This window comes from Fusarium oxysporum, chromosome II (assembly GCF_013085055.1).
Source record: "Fusarium oxysporum Fo47 chromosome II, complete sequence".
NCBI classification, from domain to species: Eukaryota; Fungi; Ascomycota; class Sordariomycetes; order Hypocreales; family Nectriaceae; genus Fusarium; species Fusarium oxysporum.
The window spans coordinates 4,561,028-4,582,549 of NC_072841.1; the positions used below are offsets into that span (position 1 = coordinate 4,561,028).

At 47.6% G+C, this 21,522-nt stretch overlaps 8 protein-coding genes across 8 annotated transcripts; 3 read left to right on the forward strand and 5 right to left on the reverse strand.

Moving 5' to 3' along the window:
• Window positions 1-347: 347 nt before the first annotated feature.
• FOBCDRAFT_18514 (acyl-CoA N-acyltransferase) lies at window positions 348-1,198 on the forward strand. The gene has a single exon (XM_031174635.3). It carries the CDS (start codon window positions 417-419, stop codon window positions 1,071-1,073), a length of 657 nt encoding a protein of 218 aa, XP_031051420.1. The 5' UTR covers window positions 348-416; the 3' UTR covers window positions 1,074-1,198.
• Window positions 1,199-2,045: 847 nt separating this feature from the next.
• FOBCDRAFT_257640 lies at window positions 2,046-4,302 on the forward strand. The gene is made up of 2 exons (XM_031174636.3): window positions 2,046-2,705; window positions 2,758-4,302. The coding sequence occupies exons 1-2, from the start codon at window positions 2,404-2,406 to the stop codon at window positions 4,133-4,135; spliced, it is 1,680 nt and encodes a 559-aa protein (XP_031051421.2). The 5' UTR covers window positions 2,046-2,403; the 3' UTR covers window positions 4,136-4,302.
• A 10-nt stretch (window positions 4,303-4,312) lies between these two features.
• FOBCDRAFT_216147 (uncharacterized protein) lies at window positions 4,313-4,929 on the reverse strand. Its single transcript, XM_059609430.1, has one exon. It carries the CDS (start codon window positions 4,836-4,838, stop codon window positions 4,554-4,556), a length of 285 nt encoding a protein of 94 aa, XP_059464236.1. The 5' UTR covers window positions 4,839-4,929; the 3' UTR covers window positions 4,313-4,553.
• A 1,243-nt stretch (window positions 4,930-6,172) lies between these two features.
• On the reverse strand, window positions 6,173-7,839 carry FOBCDRAFT_269921 (Alpha/Beta hydrolase protein; the record flags this gene model as incomplete). Its single annotated transcript, XM_031174639.2, has 2 exons — window positions 6,173-7,205; window positions 7,256-7,839. The coding sequence occupies 2 exons, from the start codon at window positions 7,837-7,839 to the stop codon at window positions 6,173-6,175; spliced, it is 1,617 nt and encodes a 538-aa protein (XP_031051424.2).
• A 601-nt stretch (window positions 7,840-8,440) lies between these two features.
• FOBCDRAFT_248351 (heterokaryon incompatibility protein-domain-containing protein) lies at window positions 8,441-10,444 on the reverse strand (the record flags this gene model as incomplete). The annotated part of the gene is made up of 2 exons (XM_031174640.3): window positions 10,151-10,444; window positions 8,441-10,099 (listed from the first exon to the last, which is right to left on the reverse strand). Exon 2 carries the CDS (start codon window positions 10,073-10,075, stop codon window positions 8,441-8,443), a length of 1,635 nt encoding a protein of 544 aa, XP_031051425.2. The 5' UTR covers window positions 10,076-10,099; window positions 10,151-10,444.
• Window positions 10,445-10,802: 358 nt separating this feature from the next.
• FOBCDRAFT_269923 (uncharacterized protein) lies at window positions 10,803-12,134 on the reverse strand (the record flags this gene model as incomplete). Its single annotated transcript, XM_031174642.2, has 4 exons — window positions 10,803-10,853; window positions 10,906-11,032; window positions 11,085-11,411; window positions 11,458-12,134. The coding sequence occupies 4 exons, from the start codon at window positions 12,132-12,134 to the stop codon at window positions 10,803-10,805; spliced, it is 1,182 nt and encodes a 393-aa protein (XP_031051427.2).
• Window positions 12,135-13,701: 1,567 nt separating this feature from the next.
• On the reverse strand, window positions 13,702-15,075 carry FOBCDRAFT_197545 (uncharacterized protein; the record flags this gene model as incomplete). The annotated part of the gene is made up of 3 exons (XM_031174643.2): window positions 13,702-13,886; window positions 13,935-14,745; window positions 14,797-15,075. 3 exons carry the CDS (start codon window positions 15,073-15,075, stop codon window positions 13,702-13,704), a joined length of 1,275 nt encoding a protein of 424 aa, XP_031051428.2.
• A 4,584-nt stretch (window positions 15,076-19,659) lies between these two features.
• Window positions 19,660-21,505, forward strand: FOBCDRAFT_257642 (major facilitator superfamily domain-containing protein). Its single transcript, XM_031174644.3, has 3 exons — window positions 19,660-20,280; window positions 20,370-20,500; window positions 20,553-21,505. The coding sequence occupies exons 1-3, from the start codon at window positions 19,715-19,717 to the stop codon at window positions 21,404-21,406; spliced, it is 1,551 nt and encodes a 516-aa protein (XP_031051429.2). The 5' UTR covers window positions 19,660-19,714; the 3' UTR covers window positions 21,407-21,505.
• The last annotated feature ends 17 nt before the right edge of the window (window positions 21,506-21,522 follow it).

A 21,522-nucleotide genomic window follows, 5' to 3' on the forward strand; every position in this document is an offset into this window, starting at 1 on the left:
GCCAATACTTTAGTGTTGCTTTTGATGTAAAGGGCGCGGGGGACGGGGTAATTCGGCATAAGCCGGGTTAGATGAGTTATACCGACCGCGTCAACGAGGCTTTTCAACACCAATTATTGCATTTTGTGGCATCGTTTTATGATCCTCACCAGATTCAAGAATCTTCATACACTCCAACATGGCCACTTTCCCTCCACATTGCGCAGTTGATCTTCAAGTTCTCCCGTGAAGCTGGACAAGGGTACCTCGCTAGACTTTCCGCTTGGGATTCGCTTGTGGGGATGTCCTATTGCGATTCAATGCTAGAGGACGGCTCAGCAGTGTTACAATATTTATGAATCGTGCCACCGCTTTGTCACTGAATCATCTCCAGTGTTCCCTCACACTCAGTGAATCGCTTGCTATACTATCGCAGAATGCCTCTTCAGCTGCGCCCTGCTGTCCCAGAGGACATCCCTGAGATGTGCCAGGTCTATTACTCAGCCTTTGGTGACACCTCTATCGGAAGCCGTATCTTCACGTCCGACATTGAAGCCTCAAATCGCTTCTTTCAGAAGACCTTCACGGATGATATGGCAGACCCTCTGTGTGAATTACTCGTCGTCACGCACAAATCATCCCCAGACTCAAAAGACGAAAAGGTAGTCTCGCTAGCGAAATGGACCCTGCCTGGTGCCCCAATTCAAGATCCTCCACCAGCCGAGGCATGGCCAGCAAATGGTGATCTCGCCGTCGAGTTCTTTGGCGCTATGACACGAGGCCATCGCAAGTTCATGGGCGATAGACCTCATTATTACCTTGAAGTCATCTGCACGCACGAGACCTGGCAACGCAAAGGCGCGGGCACTTTAATTCTCCGCTGGGGCATCGAGCGTGCAGACACAGATGGTCTCCCATGCTTTCTTGAGGCTACACCCAAGGGAAAGCTGGTGTACGAGAAGCTCGGATTCAAGGTAAAAGCTGAGGAGGAGTTTAAGTGGTCGTTCGGAACGTTTGTGGAGACGTACATGGAGCGTGATGCAAAGATCGAGAAACGGACAATGACGCGGCCGAAATCCAAGGAATTCGCATAGATCTTTGTGTCACTGAATGGAGATTTGCGCGGGTTACAAACACTGGGCTGCTTTTCTGTCTCGCGCAGGTGGGCTCCTTGCATCTTCAACTCTAACTACGAAATGATACACAATGTGCACCTGCGAATGGATACATTATGCCTGCGGGCACGAAGAAAAAGCCCGATATATCGACTGCAAGACGAGAAAAGAAATCGCCAACAGCTCAGAGTGCTCATGCGGGAGTGTTGACTTTACCGTTATTCGATCGCTAAGACCCTGCGGAGAGGCCGGATGTGCATATAAAGAGTGCATGATGAGAGGATGGATGTGTTGCAGATGTGGGAAGGGACCTAATGAGGGTCATGTTTGCAAGCAGGATGTTAAGCCATGGCGATGGGATTACTTTGAGTGTGGGCATGATTTCTGTAAGGACTGCAGACCATGGAGAGGAGAACGACAAAATGGACATCATGAAGGGCATTCCCGACGGGGATCCAAGGAGATGATTCGAAAGGGACTTCATGTTATCACCGGAAGAACAGAGAGGGTTTGACGATTTTACGACGTTTACGGTCCATGAGGGTAAGCTCTAGAGCAGAATCTGCATATTGAGTTTGCGAATGATACACATCGAAGCTATCACGGACGTTTAAACTCGGCCGAGAGACCGATGGACCTGACGATCATCCCCGTAATGGCTGCAAGAAAACCCACGAAAATTCTCGAACAAAAGTGCCAAGAAATACGGAATCTCCGGACTTTTTCTGCCTCGGCCTGGGACTATGACATCTTATCATGACGTCGACCCTCTCCCAACTTTTTTTTTTAGTTGCAAAAATTCTTGAAGATCTTGGTAACTGTGCACAAGACACTTGCAGCCAATTCGGTCACCAAATGGGAATAGATCAATGCTTCCAAGCCTTTGCAGGTTTTTTGTCGCGTGACTTGCCCCTTGTTTTATGATGCTGACGATGATGCTGTGAAACCTTTTTTTACTCCTTTTTAATTATTTATGTTGTTTGCTTTCCCCCTTTTTCTTGTCGAAATTGCTGGCTCTTTCAGCGAATAGTTTGTTCATTTTCTTGCATGTGAAAGAAGTACTGTACCCTTGTCATAGCGTCCCGTCCGTGTAAACGTCACCAAAGAGATACAGCCACAATTAGATTATTTGCGTTGTACGAGCAATCCAATCGCCGACGGAGTTTCGCTGTCTTCTCTCTTTCTAAGCACAAAATTTCCATCGCTATTGAACTTACATAACGATTGTTATTTCTTCATTCTCTTCATCCTTAATTGATACACAACACGCGACACTTCATTTCTGCGCGCCGTCGCATCAAGCTTCATCATGAACGCCTCCAAAATGTCCTACCTCTCGCGCTTAAGCCCCATTCCCTCATTCCCTGAGTACACAGGGCCCTACAAGGTCGGCACCGTCGATGTCGAGATTCCTATCTCTGAACTTGAAGCGCCCAGCGCTGCCCCAGAAGGCGTCGATAAGATTCATACCGTCCAGTATCGCATGTTCTACCCAGCTGTTCCCGAATCGCACGAGAAGCACATCAGCTGGTTGCCCAATCCTCAGCGACAGCATCTCGTTGCATACACAAAGTTTCTTGGTATTGGGCCTATGTTGGCAGAGTTCCTTTCGTAAGTGCGCCGCATTTGCATCGTTCCCAAGACTTGCGCTGACAATCTGCAGATTCCTGCCCCGACATCTTCACTATACTACGATCCCAGCCCACAAGAATGCGAAACTCCTCGAATCCTCGACCGAGAACAAGCGATGGCCAACCATGATCTTTTCCCACGGTCTGGGAGGATGCCGAAACTCCTACTCTTACATCGCAGGCTCCCTTGCCTCTCACGGTATCGTCGTCATCTGCCCTGAGCATCGCGATGGCAGCGCCGTCGCAAGCTTCATTCGAATTCCCGAGAAGCAAAACGGAACCATTACCTCCAACGGCCGAATTCATGTTCCCTACGAGAAGATCTCACACGATGTCAGCCCCGAAGTCTACCAAGCCCGCGAAGCCCAACTCCGAATTCGATGCTGGGAGCTCGGTATGATCCATCAAGCCATGCTCGCCGTTGACAATGGCACACAATTGACCAACCTGAACCGCTCGACCCCTAGCCTCGATCAATTCATCGGCCGATGCAATATCCACGAGCCTGGCAGCATCATCTTCGCTGGCCACAGCTTTGGAGCAGCTACTATGACACAATTGCTCAAGAGCACATACTACGCCGATGTTCCAGAAGTTGCCGCCATGGAGAAGCCCATCTTTGTCCCTGCTGAGGGCAGTGATATTCGAAAGCAGGTCACTGAGAAGACACTCGTCATGTTGCTCGACATGTGGTGCATGCCCTTGATGGCTCCCAACTCGGCACCCCTGTTCAATCTGCCGCTACCTGCATATGCCGACAAGGCCAGCGCTCCTGGTGGAAAGGCTATTCTGGCAGTCGAATCGGAGCACTTCTTCAAGTGGACCGACCATCTTCACATGAAGGCGCGTGTTCTGAGCCCAGATCCTACCGTCAAGGTTGTTACAACCCAGCTTTTCGAACGACCCAGTGGGTACAAGATGTCAGAACCAAACTTCTTCTACGTCGTCAACTCTGCGCATCTCAACCAGTCCGACTTTGGAATCTTGTTCCCATGGTTGACGCAGAAGATCTTCAAGGCTGAACAGCCCGAGCGAGCGCTTCGTCTTAACCTCCGCGCCCAGCTCCAGATGCTTCGCGAGAACAACGTCCCCGTCGGTCGTACATTCGCTGGAGACCTCGTTGACGGTACTTCGTTCGATAAGCTCGACAAGTTCAACGAAGCCAACGGCGATCCCTGCAAAGACGGCATCAACAATGATCAAGCCATCTTTGACAAGAGCGGTAACAACCCTGTCGAGTTCTGGCGATGGATCGACATCATTGGTCTTGGAGACGCCGTGGGTAAGAAGACGACCGAGAAGAAGGTCGAGGAGGGCGAGGAGGAGATGAAGGGCGAACTTGACCCCAGTGAGGAGTTGCCCGGAGCACCACCTTCTATGACCGGAGCTGTCAGTGCTGCTGCAGCGTAAAAGGACGGACAAAATGATTATGAAAGCGATTTGATCTTTGGATGGGATTACTTGGAGATACCTCTTTTGGCGCAAGGTTGGGAAAGGCATATTGGTTTTGTAAGGATATTGGATACGAATACCAGCTAGACTCTTTTGTACAGTACGAATACATATGTGTTGATTCATTTTTGACTTGCGTATCCCATCTCAATGACCAAGGTTGACCCATCATTCTGCCATATTCCTCCAACGCCACCAAACACACACTTTGTCGATACGGGATTCCACATTCGTCCTGTTATTTCATCGCTTTTGATAGTAAGATTTCCTGTGGGCGCGCACGCAACAGTTCTGCATGTTCCTTCTGTTGCGGATAGGCATTGGTCAAATGGGATGTAGATGTACTGTTCTGCATCGGCGAGGTTCGACCATGCGGCTATGGCGACTGGGCAGGCGAGTCGATCGGGACCAGGTTCCTGGTTATCGTTAGTGATGCCCGAATGTCTGAGATTGGAGGTCTTGCCGTGGTGCAGGCGAGTGTCTCGGGTGTGTCGTCAGATGGAGGTTTGAGATATTGAAGCGGATCGAGGCCTGTTTTGTTGAGGAAGGAGGACCATGGGAATTGATCCATGATAGGTGATGATACATCGTGGCGTCTCTGCATAATTTCTTTTCCGTGCGATAAGGAGGCCAATAAGATAATGACTGTCTTGATGAACATTGTGAATAGTGCCGTTTGCAGATGATGATGCTGTGTTTCAGGGTGATGTCAGCAAGAGATATAAGTCACATTAGCCGTTCCTTACTGAAAGCCCAACGTTTCAATATCAATAGATTCGATAGACTGTCTGAAAGGTCGTGACTGCAGCTTCTAGGATGCCTCAAACCGAGGCTTATCACTCTGATCGAGACTCATGCTTCTTATACTTCCACACAAATACAGTTCTTCTGTCATTACTTGGCTAGATATTGGTAACTGTGGAAACGCTGCTTCTTCGCTTATCTTTCGCCAGATGAAGCATGGCAGACGTCGTACGTGAGGTCTTGATCGGCTTGGTTCCGGATGCGGAGGTGGAACGGGCGGGCCGCAGGTTTGTGTTCTCGATCCGGTGAATGATCCTTAAGACACAAGGATATAAACGGGACTTTGAAAGACCAAATACAGGCTCTAGTCCAGACTCATCTTTAGACAAAGCATCACTTAGCTCTGGCAGTTTGTTGAGCAGAACATACGCAAAACGAGGCTACCCGAGACAATGAGGCATCCTACTTACATTAAAAGTGCCTTGGCTTAAATTGTTAGCTTACCACCAACAGTCCTTCTTCTGTGTAATCGAGCCATGTATTTCACTGTCCCTATCACTTCATTGGCGCCCAGTAGCCTATCTCTGCGTAGCTGCAGCAATTGAGGTCATAGAAGTGAGACACCACACCCAAATTAATGTGGAGTGGCCTGTGTAACCAGCACATACGCCGGGCCGATAATCATGCTTAATGGGAGGAAAGCCACTACAGATTCAGTAGGCCCTCCAATCTACGCTTGTTCTCGCTTTGAAGGGCTAAGAGATCAGGCAAACTCGTGCTACTTGGCAGTGACTACATTTAGTCTGCTGAATGGTACGCTCGAACAAGGAGATCCACGACTCTTAAGGGTGTGGCAGACGTGGACCAGGCCAAGAATCAGTAAAGATTTTGATTGCCAATCATGTGAAGTCGCAGTATCCTATCACTGTCGTGAGCATGAGTGAGGATCCGGAGGAGAGGCATATAAATTCTTTGGTTGCTGCTTGGAAAGAGTTGGAATTAGACGACGCTGTTCCAGCTCAACGCAGTTGAAAATGGGAGTCAGTTTTGGACATATAACTAGGTCACAACGCCGACTAGGAAGTCAAATGTTAACCTGAACATGTCTGGTCTCTTACCATGTGACTGACCGATATTTAACCCTTAGGAATCTTTATAAACATATAGAGAACCAAATAAATCGGGGAAATGCTTTGATCGAAAATCAATCAACTATCAAATTCTACAGAGTTTGATCCACCAATCATGATATTACGCCTTTGTCTGACCCTTCTCCCAAATTCCCTTGAACATCAAGCATCTTGGCTCAATGATGTTTGCGTCTACAACTTTCATAGCCTTCTTTGGTTTGTTGCCAGAATCAGGTCTCACCCCGGCTCCAAATACACCGATTTTAGAAACTTGCGCCCATCCAGGTCCATTAGCGGGATCTCTGATGAACTTACCCCAAGCCTTCTGCATCTCTCTACTCAACTTCTCTTGAAAGTCTGTAGCACCTTTCTCAGGAAATGTCCCAAAGAGAGTTGGAATCTCAGCGGAGTGGTATGCTCCACTGCCCATGAAGATCTCAGTATTGGCAAAGCTGGCATTGTAGATATATCGCCAAGTCTTGATACCAGTCTCCACGAAATCCTCCGCGACATACCGAATGGGACACTGCATGCCGATCTCTGTGGCCATCCTAGTGACCTGATCAAATTCGTTGTTGATGCCGGGAGATCCAATAGGGTAGAAGAACTTGAGTACCGAGACTTGAAAGTCACTTATCCCAGGGGCCAAGGTTTTCAGAGCATCCTTTACGTTGATGTTCATGAAGTCGGGGATTCTTGCCTCATCTGCTGTTGTGCCTAACATGACAGGAACTCGAGCCATGAGCTTTGGATTATCCTTGGACTCGAGTCGGATGTCGCGGGGATAGTTTGATAGAGTGACCCCGTCATCGCTGAGAGGTGCAAAATCGAGCATGCCCCTTTCGATAATATCCTTGAGCTTGGCGGCGGGGACCTCGCGCATGCACTTGAGGACTTTATCAAAGTCGCCTTTGTCACAACCAGCTAGCTTGGTTGCATTCGTCCAAGAGCCAGTGGATGTGACGTTTGTTGAGGCAGAACCAGACTGAAGAATAGCTGCACGGAAAGGGAGAGGATCTGGTGGAGCCGTGATAAGGTCATCGACACTTCCTGCGCCGGCACTTTCACCAAAGATGGTGACTTTCTTCGGATCTCCTCCAAAGGCAGCGATATTGTCTTGGACCCAGGTAAGGGCTAGTCGTTGGTCAAGGAAGCTGTGGTACGTCAGTATAAAAGTACAGTTGAAATGCTTCATCTTGCTCACCCAAGATTCCACTGTCCCTTAGGCAAATCGTAGGTTTCAGGAAATCCAAAGATATTGGTCCTGTAATTGACAGTAACAACAACAAGGTCTTCATAGCCTGCCATCTTGGATCCTTCATAATAAGGCAAAGATCCAGACCCATGACTGAAACTTCCTCCATGAATCCAGAACGCAACAGGCTTTGAACCAGCCTTTGCACCTGCAGGAGCATAAATGTTCAAGTTCAGGCAGTCTTCACTAGTCCCTGCTGGCGGTCCAGGTGTAGCAAAAATCTCAATCGTTCGATTCCGTCGTTCTTCGGGATAGTTAAACTTCATAAAACAAGCGGGCTTGTAAACGGTGGCATTGTAGGGAGTATCCCATGATTTGGCTGGTGTTGGGGGACGGAAGCGGATAGGCTTTTCAGCGAAGGGGATTCCGAGAAATTGATTGACCTTTGTCTTGGAGTTAGGAATTGATGTTGAAGTTCCTATTATGATGCCGTTGTCTATGGTAGCGGTTGGGTTACTGGGGGTTTTAGATTGCGGAAGTGCGAGCGTTGCTCCCGCACAAAGAGCGGCTGTAAGAAATTTGCAGGAAACCATGATAATTGTTGATGATATTGTAACATAATCGAGATTCAGGGAGAGTCAGAGCTATTTATACAGTAGCCACCTCATCTTTGACCATGTCATCGCTATGTTGAGAAGCCAAGACATAGTGGACAAGCTTAATTCCGCTGTCAAGATCAGCAAGCATTAAACGTCTCAGCTCCGCCTGTTCTCAGTGGCTCAGATACCGAAATACCAATAAATAGTCAATGACAAGTCCAGACTTATACCGAAACTCTGACTTTGTCAAGGCGATATTGACCTTACTGAACTTGGTAGCATGCTGCGCTTCGTCTGATTGGTCAGATGTTGAGATGTAGTTCTTGGCTTTACAAGGGTATCGCAACATGACGCCCAAAGGGGTTTAGAGCAGAGCCTCAGCTCTACCTCGATATGGGGCTGTAAGTTCGCACAGCCTCTGACGAAATGAAAAGCCGAGGCTGATAAGGGTCAATCCATTCTATGATGTCAGGAATTCCGCTCTATTCTCTCAGTCAGAGGAGACTGTAATTTCCGGCCTAAGAAAAGAACAACACCGGGCTATCTTCTCAGACCATCAGGTCTTTTTATCAAGCCGAATATTATGTTAAGATATCTATATAAGACAAACGTTCTTTCTATTACTGTCCATCAGCTTCTTCAAGCTTATCCGGCGTTTGTAATTCTTGGGCATATCAAAATCAAGCCTCCCAATACGCTCATAGTATTGGCCTGCCTTTCGCAAGAGAATCCCTTCACATGATACTATAGTATCAGGATCAATGACAGTTGACTCTTCAAACTCACTCGGACTGATATATCCCCGCAATTTATGAAGCACATGCAGTCCGAGAAAGAGCACCTCTAGCATATCAAATCTCTCGGACATAAGTCTTTCTGCATCGTATTCAAAATTCACGACGCATTCGTCTTCACTGTCTTCTGTGAAGCTGACGTGACATGAAAACACAGGTCTTTGCACTGTTGAAACGATATCGGTTTCCGTGAACGGTCTTCCCAGGTTTATGTTGAGCAGTGGAGCTTCGAATCGAAGAGCACGTTTCTCGGGAGTATCGAGATTTATGGGGCTACGGTTGTACGGGAAGACATTTGGTTTCGTAGACCGTATGAATGAATGTGAGACTGGAAGAAACCAAATATTGAGGCACCTCGTAGCCCAAGACCAGGTGGGAACTCCTGCCAGTGCATTGTGAGCCTTGTCGTACGAATTCTTCCATAGCAACCCATCAGCAAGGTGTGAACGAAACACTCCGGCAAAGTACTCGCCACCGTGAAGGTCGACAAGTCGGTTAGCCAAGCCTTGAATTGCAACGAGTCGATCAGTCTCGAAGGTGAAATGCATCTTAGAGTATCGTGAGATAAGCTCCGTCCATGCAATCGCCATAGCATGGTCTGGTTCTTGAGCAAAACTGATATGAGATTGGCCGGTTCGTATATCTCGGGCAGTGTTCAAATCATTCCCATACGTAGGACTTTTCGTTGTTCCGTGACACTGCCATATCAGGGCATGCTTGGACCAATGGAGGATACGGGGTGACAGAACAGCCTCTTGTAAACACCATCCTCTTGATCTCAGCGGCTCAGCGGACCAATCTTCTGAAGGCGATGGCCTTGGTACAGAGAGACAGATATACTCTTGCTTTTCATTTTTGAAAGCGAGTGCACACGTTCTCAGAGGATACTTTCTAGCATTCTGCTTGACGAAAAGCCCCTGGCTGCTATCCGAAGCAGCGGATGCCGAGATGAGGCATTTAGAATGTAGGTAGTACGATCCAATGCGAGGTGCTTCTGTGTTCCAATCGTCAAGGTACACATCGTCAAGATCTGATTGAATGATACATATAGCATCAATCCACAAGTATCGAAACTTCAATAGCCGCGTAAGTTGTATAGCATCTTGTATAGTCTTCGGGAGGCTATGTACTGCGATCCCTTCGCGCCTTGCAGCTATTGTTGCTCGGGTAGTTTTTGCGTGTCCATTGGTAGAGCCCCAGCAATAACTGAGCGTCAGATACTTAGGGATGAAGTCTTTTTGCAAATCCTCGGCGGTTACGATGAGCCGAACAATACTGGGATCATTGGTATCAACATCTATGAGGCGTGTTGGTGGATTTGGTTTAAGATCTTGACGAAACCACCCGACGTCGCATTCTTGGTGGACGCCACGTTTGTTGATACAATCGTGAATTTGATCGCGAAGCTCTTCTTTCAAGTCAGGTTCCAAGGCCATTTCTAATGACACTGGGGCAGCCTCCTGTCGTTCCGTTAATTTCTTAGAGAGCCATGTGTGATCCCCTTGACTTACTGTATTTTCTTCATCTGCTCTAATGAGATGTACGGATATCGAAAGGAGAAACAGAACATCTCCAACATAGAATCTGCAGACTACAGGCCAATTACTCGCATCGAGATTATCCCCTCTTCCTGATAGCCCGATGTAACTTTTCGTGGGTAACCATAGGAAACAGGGACCTGCCGGAGGGGACTTTAAGCCTATGGTTCTGAGACTATAGTATACCGTAGCACGAAAACTACGACAGAGACAGCAACCTCCGTCAGCTGAGATCTCAAGGGCGTCGAAAGAGTCGTGATGCTGAATAGCAGCCGACGTGTGCCATTCTTCGAGGTTCCATGGTATGCGGCGGCAAACATGGCATCTCCATTCGATGGAGGTACTACCCTCCATGGCTAGCGCCCCTTGGGCGGTTACTTTTGTGCTTTTGGGAGGCTTCAAACATGGAGTCGTTAATTTAAAAAGTGGAAGTCTAGAGACGTGGCACATGATAGTCAGCAAGCCACCATGCAGCTCGGTATCCTGACCAATCAACTGGTGCTAGCAATGCTTTACTAATGGGGAACTACGCCTAGATAAGTGTTTCCAATTTCAGATATTTATCCACTGCAAAGATATATACATATAAATATCATAAATGCGTCTCTTGGGGCGGCGAAAAATCTTAGTTCTCGTCCATGAGGTAAACATCGCGCTCGAGGGCACGAGTGTTGAGCTTGTATTTGTTAGCTAGGATGGTCTCTGTCCTAAGAATTGACTAAACTTACCACCTTGGAAGGGATGTTGTGAAGATCAGTGATACCAATCTGAGCAGCATCCGCAAGAATCTCAGTCTTGAGAATCTGGATAAGCTTCTTAGGACCCTCGACGCCGTAGACGTTGGAGTACATGAAACTTCACGAATATCAGCAGACGTCCTCAAGTGATGGATGAAAGTAGAACTTACGGACGTCCGAGACCAACAGCCTTGACTCCAAGAGCCAACAGCTTAATAACATCACTTCCGTAACGGACACCGCTGTCGGCGATAACTTCGGTCTTTTTGAAGATCTCAGGGGCGTTGCGTCGAAGCTCATATGCAATCTCAAGTGGAGAGGGAGAGTAGTCGACTTGGCGACCACCGTGGTTTGAGAGCCAGATACCGTCAGCACCAGCCTCAACAGCACGAAGGGCGTCCTCGGTGGTTGTGATACCCTTGAGAATGATGGGAAGCTTGGTGTGAGACTTGATCTCCTTGAAAAGATCCCAGCTTAGAACAGAAGTGGCACCATTACTGAAGTTTGTTAGTTATTGTTGGTATTGTGAGAACGTGAACATACGCATTGGTAGTGTCATAGCGAGCAGCTCGGTGACGAGTAGATGTAGCAGGAGCATCAATGGTCCAGACAAATGCCTTGACGCCCTGGTCCTCAGCACGCTTCATGGCATCCCAAGTAACAGAGAGGTTGGCATTGGAGTAGATCTGCTGGAAGATAGTGTTTCCACGCTTCTTGCGTTGAGCACCAATCTCTTCAATAGTCTTGGTGGCATAGAGAGCAGCAACATAGAGAATATCTTCATCAGCAGCTGCATCAACAAAGTTGAGTTCACCACGGTCAGAGTCACCATAGCCAGCACGAGCGGCAGGTGAGATGAAGATGGGAGCACTGAAGTTATGGCCCAGGATAGTAACACCCAGGGTCTCGTTGAGCCCCTTCACGCTGGCGAGCTGGTGAGGCCGGAGCCTAGCCTTCTCCCAGACCTTGAGGTTGTTGCGGTAAGCCCATTCTCCCGCAGCAGCAGTGCGGTAGAAAGCATATTGCTGATCAGTCAAGACTTGGCGAGCAGCAAAGTCAAAGTCTGGAACGCCTCGGATATCTTTGAGAAGAGGACGGCTGCCCTCCGTCCAGTTGGTGCTGGCGAGGTAAGTGTTAAGACCAGTGTCAGGCTCGTTGAGCCAGGGCTCATAGGCGGAGACGGCAGCCGCCAGAGAGGCTATGATAGTTGAGGTACGCATAATGAATGGATTGACCTGCCGGATGTTATAGAAAGAATGACTGTAGCACCTAGGCTAAGAGAATAAAGAGTGAGGTGATGAGTGAAAGACGAGTCAAAACATCAGGACCAACAGAAAGAGGAAACACGTCTGGATAAATGGAAATACGCGGCCCAAGACACCCACAGGCAAGACTTCGGTTATGGCATGTCCTTGAGTTTGCTGGTGGAGCTTCATGCCCTGAGGTTAATGAAGAGTGGGCACTGCTATGCCTTCTCGGATCTAGCCTGTGACACTCGTGGGGGTTGATGTCTTGATCAGATTGATAAGATCCATCAAACCAAGGAGAGGAAGAGGAAATATTCGCCGAGGATTTATTGTTAGTCTAGACTAGGCAACTATAGGCGTCACTAGTATGAAGATTGTAGCTGTCAGGTCTTTTGTCCAACACTTTAAAATGATTTTCTTCTGCTCCTGCGATCCTTTCTGATGGTATTAACAAAACATGACTATGCCAAGCCCTGGCTCTCCAGAATAGCCGGTCGAGACGGTGAAGAGCCTCATTGATTGCATGAATGATACAATTCACTCTCTCATATCGCGAACATCCCATACTCCACTATTCATCCCATCTTGACCGCGATGAAGTGGGATGCTGAATAACCCTCATTTTAGCCTCAACTCCACGATCCAACAGTTGTGGAGAGCATCCACTTTGACAACGGCCAAGGGTCTCTAACAGGAAAGCAGAAACCTCTTGAAGACAAAGTGGATTCTGCCATCTTAAGCAAAGGCTCGTACTACTGTTGATAGAGGGAATGATCGTCGTATTTTGGTTTGACAGGCTAGCTTGCAACATGGTAATTTTTCCGTCCCGCAAGGCGAAACTTTAAAAGATTAATCTGGCACGGACTATCCACTAATAGACGAAGCAGCATGAAGGAGTTGCTCCTTTAGGATTCTTTGATCGAAGTGACATTCTTGGCGCATGAGCCGATCAGCCGGAACCTTTGCGTTGCTTTCTATGAAACTCATCCTTTCAAGATGAATCTTTGCTTCTTCTGGATCATGAAACACCAGAATCTGCTTGTTGTCTATGCTGAATGTTTCATCCGCCCTATTGGTGTGATTTAAAATGACCGGCGGATAATTCAGCATAGGCATAACAGTAGCCTTATTCTTAGTCAGTATACTCGCCGAGTCTATAAATGCTCCGAGGATGAAGCTACCGAAATGCGCCGAGTTACAGGCTTTGCAAAGGAATTTTCGACAAAAGAAATTTCAACATAATTGTCTACTGGTGGTCTCTTACTCTATTAACATATCCTCGAAATCTCCATGCGTTACGTAGGCGATGCCGGCAAACTTATTCTAGCGGCCTAGCCTACCTCAAGATGTTAGAAACGCAACAACTGCTATTTTACTACCAGGTGCCTTAGATTCTTATACGATATAGCGCAAATACATATCACGTTCGGCATCAGCTAAGAGCTGCTACGAGTGCACAAGTGAAAGTCGATACTAAAATCAAGTTCTACCTGGTTGAAAAAAACCTCACTTGAGGGCTAACTGTATTGCCTGGTAAATACTATGATAACTCATCGAGATACATAGAGTCGAGAGCATCTTGCTCAACCTTCTCACGCCATAATTCGTACTTTTCAAGGAGTTTGCTGTGCTCCTTCTTGAGAATTATGGGGTTCTGATTTTCAAAGGCCATGCTCCAGATGGCTTGGGCTTCGTCTTTTGTTGTCTTTCTAGCTGAATCGATTCCTTGAAAGTTTTTAGCTGGTGATCTTTAACACTGTCTGGTAAACTCACCAATATGCTGTGCCTGAACTGGATATAAAGCATATCTATCAAGACCATTGCTCGAAGCAATCTCGTCGAGCATCAAGTCTATCTGCCCTTCCCTCCTTTCCTTTAAACTATCAATCAGCAAGGGGACCTTATCTCTTGGGAAAACCATTGCTTGCGAGCAACACCCGAAAGGTTCTTTGAATACTCCAGGGGACGGGGGAAATAGTGATGCTTTTCCCGACTGGTACAGCAGTACTATCAGTCCCGGTACCAGTATAAAGGCTGTTACCGCGAGTGTCTCCAGGTCAAGATACTTGCGTGAACCTCGCCATTGTCGACGTACGAACCACACCGAGGCTGCGATTCCTATGTCAATGCCTAGGATAATCAAGAATTCGTTGTTTCCGCCAATCTCCCGACTCGACCACCCTGTTGATCTCTCTTGGTTGAAAAGACGCATGAAAAGCCAGTTGCCAGAGTCAGATATCTGTGATAGTCCTTGTAGAAATCTCATAAACCATCCCTCGGCAAGAATGATGTCATCCTCAAACATGCCAACAAATAATGCGCCGGTGGCGTAACATCGTTCAAGGGCGTAAGTGTAATCGAAGACGCCTTTTTCTTGATATCGTCCGTTTTGTTCGAGGTCGTTCAGGTGTTCCGTTTGTGTATCGTTGAGATCGTAGGTAAAGATGTCGTCGGCCGCACGGTTTAGCCATTGGTGGTTCCAGCCGGGATGGCGTCTCGGATCGGTTTCCGCTATCAGGACAGATATATGTAGATCGTCTCGTTCTTCCTTCACGAGGCTGTGTACCATACTCCCTATTGTCGTCTGTTATTCTAATGAGCCTGAGCACAGGTGTTTGTTTGGGATAGCACATACAGGGAGGTATTGTGTCTCACGCTTCACAGAGCTCAGTGCTACGCAGAGAAGTTTGTTTCCATTTCGTGCCTTGCCCAGAGCCGGCTTTTTCAGCTCCGGGTACGAGTTTATTAGCTTCTCAACTTGGGCCTTGCGATGTTCGGAGTACCGTGTCTCGTATGCTCGTGCCTTGTCGAAGAAGACACTACCAGGGTCACGATAAAAATGAGTCTGCCCATACCAAGTCAGGCATAATAGCAAAGCGATGCATGTTGTTGCTTTCACGAGTAGACTGAGCATATTGAAGAAAATGATTACTCTAAAAGTCACGGTAGAACATCCAAGGGATGATCGCAACTTCTATGCTATTGAAAGCCCCATAAGTTTCGCTCCTTCTCGGTAGTAGTTACATGATCAACGCGCTTGCTCAAGCTGATCAAAGTCTAATACTGGGTAATTACTAACATTTCTAACGCCACGGCCAATGACGCTTTTGGAAATTGCCGATTTTCGTATAATCCTACAACGCGAAGGATCTACACTTGTTTCGAAGGATGTTTAGTTTCATGTTCCAACCAATCAAAATATTCGTAGCGTTCAAAGGAAACGAAGCAGCCAGTCAGACGCGCGTCGGTGAAGATCACAACTGATGACGTTGGTGTTTTGCGGAGAGTAGTCTTACTCTTATTGGTGCGGTATTTAGTAAATTTCCGACTCAAGACCGAAGGATCAAATCGAAGCTTCGTTCTTTTCAACTGTGACTAGGAGGGTATCGTAAGGCTAGCTAAGCCACAAATCCAAGCGGTAGGATTATTTGCTATGACTTCGAGTTGGCACAGTTTTTAAATAGAAGATGATACAGTGTGTTTGTGTATTGACAAAGACCCATATTATTTTGAGCTTTGTTCACGTCCAGAGGGACTCACGTGGAATATCACGAGTTCCATTGTTGGTTTGCTAGTGAAATGCTCTCCCTCATCGGCTACAGAAATCTGACAAGAAACGAACAGTGGGACTCTGTTGTAATTCAAAAGTACCCAAGGAAATAAGATGTCTCTTTAGTATCAGGGAGTCTATTGTGATTTCGTAAGCTGTATCTTCTCTTGCCTTATCGAAAGATAAAATGTCACGCCAGTGAGGAAACGTCAACTAGGAATGCGTGAAGGTGATGAGCTGAAATGGTGCTTCTATGAGGTATCATTCTGGCAAAGACGCCTTTTGACCATTTAAAAATTATGCGTTTCACTTCCAGTAACTTAAAAACATCGGTCCAGGTGCTGGTGAATTTCTTATTCGTGAGTTGAGTCATTTCGAGGAGTATTCTCCTCAAATCGCTTAACCTAGACCCTCAGCACAAGGAACTGACTTGGGAAATCCAAGTAGGTAATAGAGGTAGACATGAGGACTTCGAAGGGCTTTGAAGAGAGGTAAACAAAGGTTACCACGCGGGTCTATCCTTCGAGCTATAAACTATCACACACTGCTATGTCTCTCAAGAAAAATGTGGTTGCGCTGTTCTCCCTCAGCATCAAGGCTTTGATATACATAGACTGATCTAACACCTTCATATCAAGTAATTCCTCACATCGTGGCACTCTCACTGTTTATCACTCTTTAATATTAACTCGCTATACAAAGGTTATTAACCTAGAGAGCTCGTTTCTACTTCAACCAAGGACTGACGCTAACTTACAGACACCTTGAATACTTGACACCATTTTCTCCTCGGACTGACTCATAGAAAACAGTCAAAGAGATAACGACAAGCCGTGTCTTTACCGCCTATTTTCGTCTTGCCCGGGACGGTGGGACAGATGAGATGCCAAGGATTGTGATTCGGCGCCCGCACCGGCTTTTACCAAGCAGGTATCACGAACCGAAGCGGCGACTCAACCATCCATAATTCAGTGGCTTGAAACCAGTGAAACAATTCCAATAACACCACGTGTAGTGCACTCAAGATAGTTCAGTCTAGAAGTTTCGGATGTCTCGGGACATGGTCTTCTAGACTTGTCGTCTGAATGTCAGTGGAGATAGCTGGGATGGTTTCGATCTTGCGCAACCGACCTTGCTACGCGTCCAACCCTGCTGTTTGGTCCAGAGAGTATTACAAGGGATGACTAGTCTCCGTCACTAACAGAAGGCTTGAGCATAAACTTTAAGCCACGAGGGTGACATACCTAGCTCACAATTTAGACACTACTCCATAATGCCTCAACGATAGTCTGGAACCATTACCCCAAATCACATCACCGTCGAATCACAACAACATGACCCCAGTATCAGACTATCTCTTGCCACGGAATCCTAGTTCCGCGCGTTTACGAAGTTGGAGTCAAAGCGTCTCCAATGCACAGCTAACATCTGATCACAGCCCCATAACACAAGATTAACGAAGGATTCATCTCAGCTGTATCTCAAATCAGGTGATCTGAGGACCATATTCTGGGGAGTCTGCAGCTGTGGTATGACGGACATGGTTAACACCTGGAGAAAGATTCAGATTATGGGATTGAGATTTAAGATCTCGGACCTACGGAAACATCTGAGCTTCTTTATGGGGAAGATCACTCAAAACAGACATCAAAACAGCTCATTCCCTTTTTCATGATAACAAAACTTCACTATCATGATACCATTCTCCCACATTCCGAAATGATCCGAATAAAAAGCATACATGCTTATCAAGGTATAAGCGGAAGCATTCCACGTATTGGCAGGGGTAAGTTTGCCACAATTTGGAGAAGAAGGTTGCCAACGCGTGGAGAAGAGCTGTATGAGTTATAATTGGGAAATGTTCTCGAAAACGCTAGAGGTGCGGGCGCTTGGGATGATAGGAGATTTTCGTTTGTGTCTCCAGTCTCGATGCATCGTCGGGGTCTGGAACTGTAGCACTTTGGGCTCTGTTACATTGTGCTCCCGACATTTCCCATGCGTTGTCTCTGACACGAACCCTAATCTCCCACTGTTGAACAAGCGTAACAGCCCCAGATACCCCGGATCTCAGTACGGAGTCAATATTGCATTAACCTCGGGCATTCGAAACCCCAAGCTAGAGGCATCGTTCCCCTCAAGTGGAGGTTGGAGATATCGTACGAGCCGCCACTAGAACGTCGAGACTTTGCGGGTTAAGAACCAATCAGTGCGATGAAGAGTGCGTCGACTTTTCTAGCCAATTACTTTGTTGGGTTAATGCTGATCGGAGATTGTGACTAAAGAAGCAGATGCAGCCTAGCCCCGCGATTCAATCTCCAACCGAGGAGGGAATCCTTGTTCACTTGGGGGAAAGACGGAGGGAAGATTGACTTAGGAGACTTGACTCGTAAAGCTTTGACATTCTTATGTTGTCTCTTATCTCTAGTAGTCGTCCATAACGTCTCGCGATAACTTGGCTGGTCTTTAGCGACAAACGTGCCAGAAGATAAACCGTTGGTCAACAATGAATGAAGTCGGCTGCGATGCGACGGATTTCCTCATCGAGAAAGCGTCTCGGCGCCAAGGCGATTATTTCCCGAGTCAGCCAAGACGCACTTAGTGAGGTCATCCCGTCGAAATGATCGCCAACCAAGAAAAACAGTCGGACTGCAAAAGTGACTGGCGAAAGAGGAGCGATGTTACAGAAGTGCCACGGCGATCAACTTCCAGAACAATCCTAACTCAGACAGACGATGCATGTAAGCATGGACCAACGAGGGATTAAACCAACACCGTCATGGGTCATCGCTACACCTCCAAGTGCACCCTCAGGCCCAGTAGACTTGTAGATGTAACAAGAAAACGCCAATACCTTTCACCTCCAACGCCAAGGTCACTTATCGAGATGGAGACTCGGCATGTATCTCCCCCAATTCTGCCTCCACTTGTTTCTGTTTTCTCTGTAGTGAGTTACAGCGTAAGCGGGGACTGTGAAAAAAAGTTCTACCCTTCTGCCCTTGCTAGCCTGCTGGTGGTTTAGGTATCAGTTGTCTCTCCCCGCAGACTCAGTGGGTGTGATGGCCCCATATTTCACAGTGCAAGGTAAGCTTAACAAGGAGCCTTAAAATGTTATGTCAAACCCTAACGTTAAAGTGGTATAAGCGTAAATTCCGGGGTGATCGGCAGTTACACTGAGAAGCATAGCGGTGCCGTATTGCCGAATAGGCCTGGCTCGGCCTCTCCGCACGTTTTGGAGGTGCCCACCTGTTGTATGTATGCGAACGGGGTTGTCATCTTGGTGGTTAATCCCATGTGACCAATTGTGTTTCATGGCTTCCAACCTTCTCTTGGTGGGTGATGGAGTGATACAGCGTCATAGGATATGGCGAGAGGGGATATGTCATATAACGAGACACCCAAAAACAAGACAATACAGCAAAAGCATTGAAAAGATTGACTACGTAGTATTCTTGTCACATTATTATGTATAAACTCGTTCATTCGTATAACTTGCGGATCCGGTGTCATCCTCTTCTCCCCCGCATACACAGACAACAAACTCTCAACCTTGATCCCAGTCAACAAACCAAAATCCTTCCTCCCTCCGTTCTCACCCGGCTCAACAAATGATAATCCCTTCTCCATCCCCATACTTCCTTCGCTCTGCGGGGAACAGACAAAGCCAGGGTGGTCACCTCACTTTCTGTTCACGGGCATGATCCGCTAGACGAGTACCCCAACTTCGAGACCCTCCCCACGTCTACTGTAACTCTAGGGTTTTGTGTTGGTGCGACATGTTGGCCTGTATGTTACCATTACACTGCATGGTATGGTAGGGCAGGGGACTAGTGATGCTGTAATCGGAGATAACACATTAAGCTTGTTGCTGTGATCTGCGGTCGTGGCTGGCGTTGCGCAAAGAGGATATAAATCCCCCCTCTTCTCCTCGTAAACTCAATTCTCCCCAACCATCATCACTTCCTTACTCCCTTCTCCCCTCAAGACCGGTATAAGCATCTTTACAATGGTCAAGCAACCATCTGCAGGCGAGCCCGCTGGCCCTGTGGTCAAGGGTGTCATTCCCACAGCTAAGCAAGCTCTCAGTGATCTCTTCATCTGGAAGCAGCGCGTCGTGATCACCAACGAGCATGGCGAAGAGACCACTGAATGGCGGGACCCAGATCCCATCAAGAACCCCATTAGTCTAATGGCTCAGCTTTCTGGCAAGGATTGGATCTTTTTCCTTGTAGGATTCTGTGCCTGGACTGCTGATGCTTTCGACTTCCATGCTCTGTCTATCCAGACCAAGAAGCTCTCTGTTTACTATGACACCAGCAAGACCTCCATCACCACCGCCATCACCCTCACTCTCCTCCTCCGATCTGTCGGCGCAGCCATGTTTGGTCTCGCTGGTGATAAATGGGGACGCAAGTGGCCCATGGTCTTCAACATGATCATCCTCGGTGTCCTTCAGATCGCCACCATCTACAGCACAACCTTTCAACAATTCCTCGCCGTGCGAAGTCTTTTCGGTCTTTTCATGGGCGGAGTCTACGGCAATGCTATCGCCATGGCTCTCGAGTCGTGCCCGTAAGTTAACCCTACCCCAATTGAACTTTACCATGCCAAGTTTGCCAAGTTTGGAGAATGTTTTTATTTCCGTGCTAATATCGCTCTAGCTCCAACGCTCGAGGCTTGATGTCCGGTATTTTGCAGCAGGGCTACTCTTTCGGCTACGTCTTGGCTGCATGCGCCAACCTTGGCGTTGGAGGTAGCACTGAGAGTTGGAAGACCGTTTTCTGGATTGCCGGTAAGTCAACATCGTCAAAGCCTATCATTTCATTTTTACTAATGTTAATCAGCTGGTATCTCAATTGCCGTCGGTATCGTTCGTATCTTCTTCCCCGAGTCCCAACAATTCCTCGAAGCCCGCGCCAAGGGCAAGAAGTCTTCCACTCCCGGTGCTTTCTGGGCCGACTGCAAGAAGATGCTCATCGCAGAGTGGAAGATGTGCGTTTACTGTTGTTTCCTCATGACCTGGTTCAACTACTACTCGCACACCTCCCAAGACTCCTACACCACCTTCATGTTAGAGCAGAAGGAACTCAACAACTCTGCTGCTTCTCGTGCCTCGATTCTCATGAAGACTGGTGCTTGTGTTGGTGGTACAATCATTGGATACCTCAGTCAGTTCGTTGGTCGTCGTCGTGCCATTATCGTGTCGGCTTTCATGTCTGCTCTCATGATCCCAGCCTGGATTCTCCCCACAACCGAGAGAGGACTGAGTGCTTCTGGCTTCTTCATCCAGTTCTTCGTTCAGGGAGCCTGGGGTGTTATTCCCATTCATCTCAACGAGCTGTCGCCTCCTGCCTTCCGATCTTCATTCCCTGGTGTCACTTACCAGATTGGCAACATGATCTCGTCTCCCTCAGCCCAGATCGTCAACGCCATCGCCGAAAAGACATTCGTCACACTCAAGAACGGTGACAAGGTTGAGGCTTATGGCCCTGTGATGGGTGTCGCCACTGCTATCATTGCTCTCGGTATCATGTTCACCACTATGTTTGGTCCTGAGAAGCGTGGTCGTGCCTTTGAGCACGCTGTTGCTGGAGTCCACGACGAAGACCTCCCTCAGCACCAAAAGAAGGACATTGAGACTGCCAGCGTTGAGCAGGTCGAGATGGATGAGAGAAACAAGAACAAGGAGGAAGCTTGAAAATAGCGTGGTTGCCCAGGACCAGCTAGCTTAGACCTGACACTTCAAGATTGCAGCAGCAAAACCTTTGATAAACTATGAATACAATCATCAATGACATCCTTTCTCGACACCAC

Excerpts from the sequence above, each read along its gene's own strand:
- FOBCDRAFT_257642 (XM_031174644.3), top strand. The coding sequence starts at position 19,715 with ATGGTCAAGCAACCATCTGCAGGCGAGCCCGCTGGCCCTGTGGTCAAG. Across the intron at positions 20,281-20,369 it reads ATGGCTCTCGAGTCGTGCCC|CTCCAACGCTCGAGGCTTGA; the intron begins GTAAGTTAACCC and ends ATATCGCTCTAG. Across the intron at positions 20,501-20,552 it reads GACCGTTTTCTGGATTGCCG|CTGGTATCTCAATTGCCGTC; the intron begins GTAAGTCAACAT and ends AATGTTAATCAG.
- FOBCDRAFT_216147 (XM_059609430.1), bottom strand. The coding sequence starts at position 4,838 with ATGTTCATCAAGACAGTCATTATCTTATTGGCCTCCTTATCGCACGGA.
- FOBCDRAFT_257640 (XM_031174636.3), top strand. The coding sequence starts at position 2,404 with ATGAACGCCTCCAAAATGTCCTACCTCTCGCGCTTAAGCCCCATTCCC. Across the intron at positions 2,706-2,757 it reads ATGTTGGCAGAGTTCCTTTC|ATTCCTGCCCCGACATCTTC; the intron begins GTAAGTGCGCCG and ends GACAATCTGCAG.
- FOBCDRAFT_18514 (XM_031174635.3), top strand. The coding sequence starts at position 417 with ATGCCTCTTCAGCTGCGCCCTGCTGTCCCAGAGGACATCCCTGAGATG.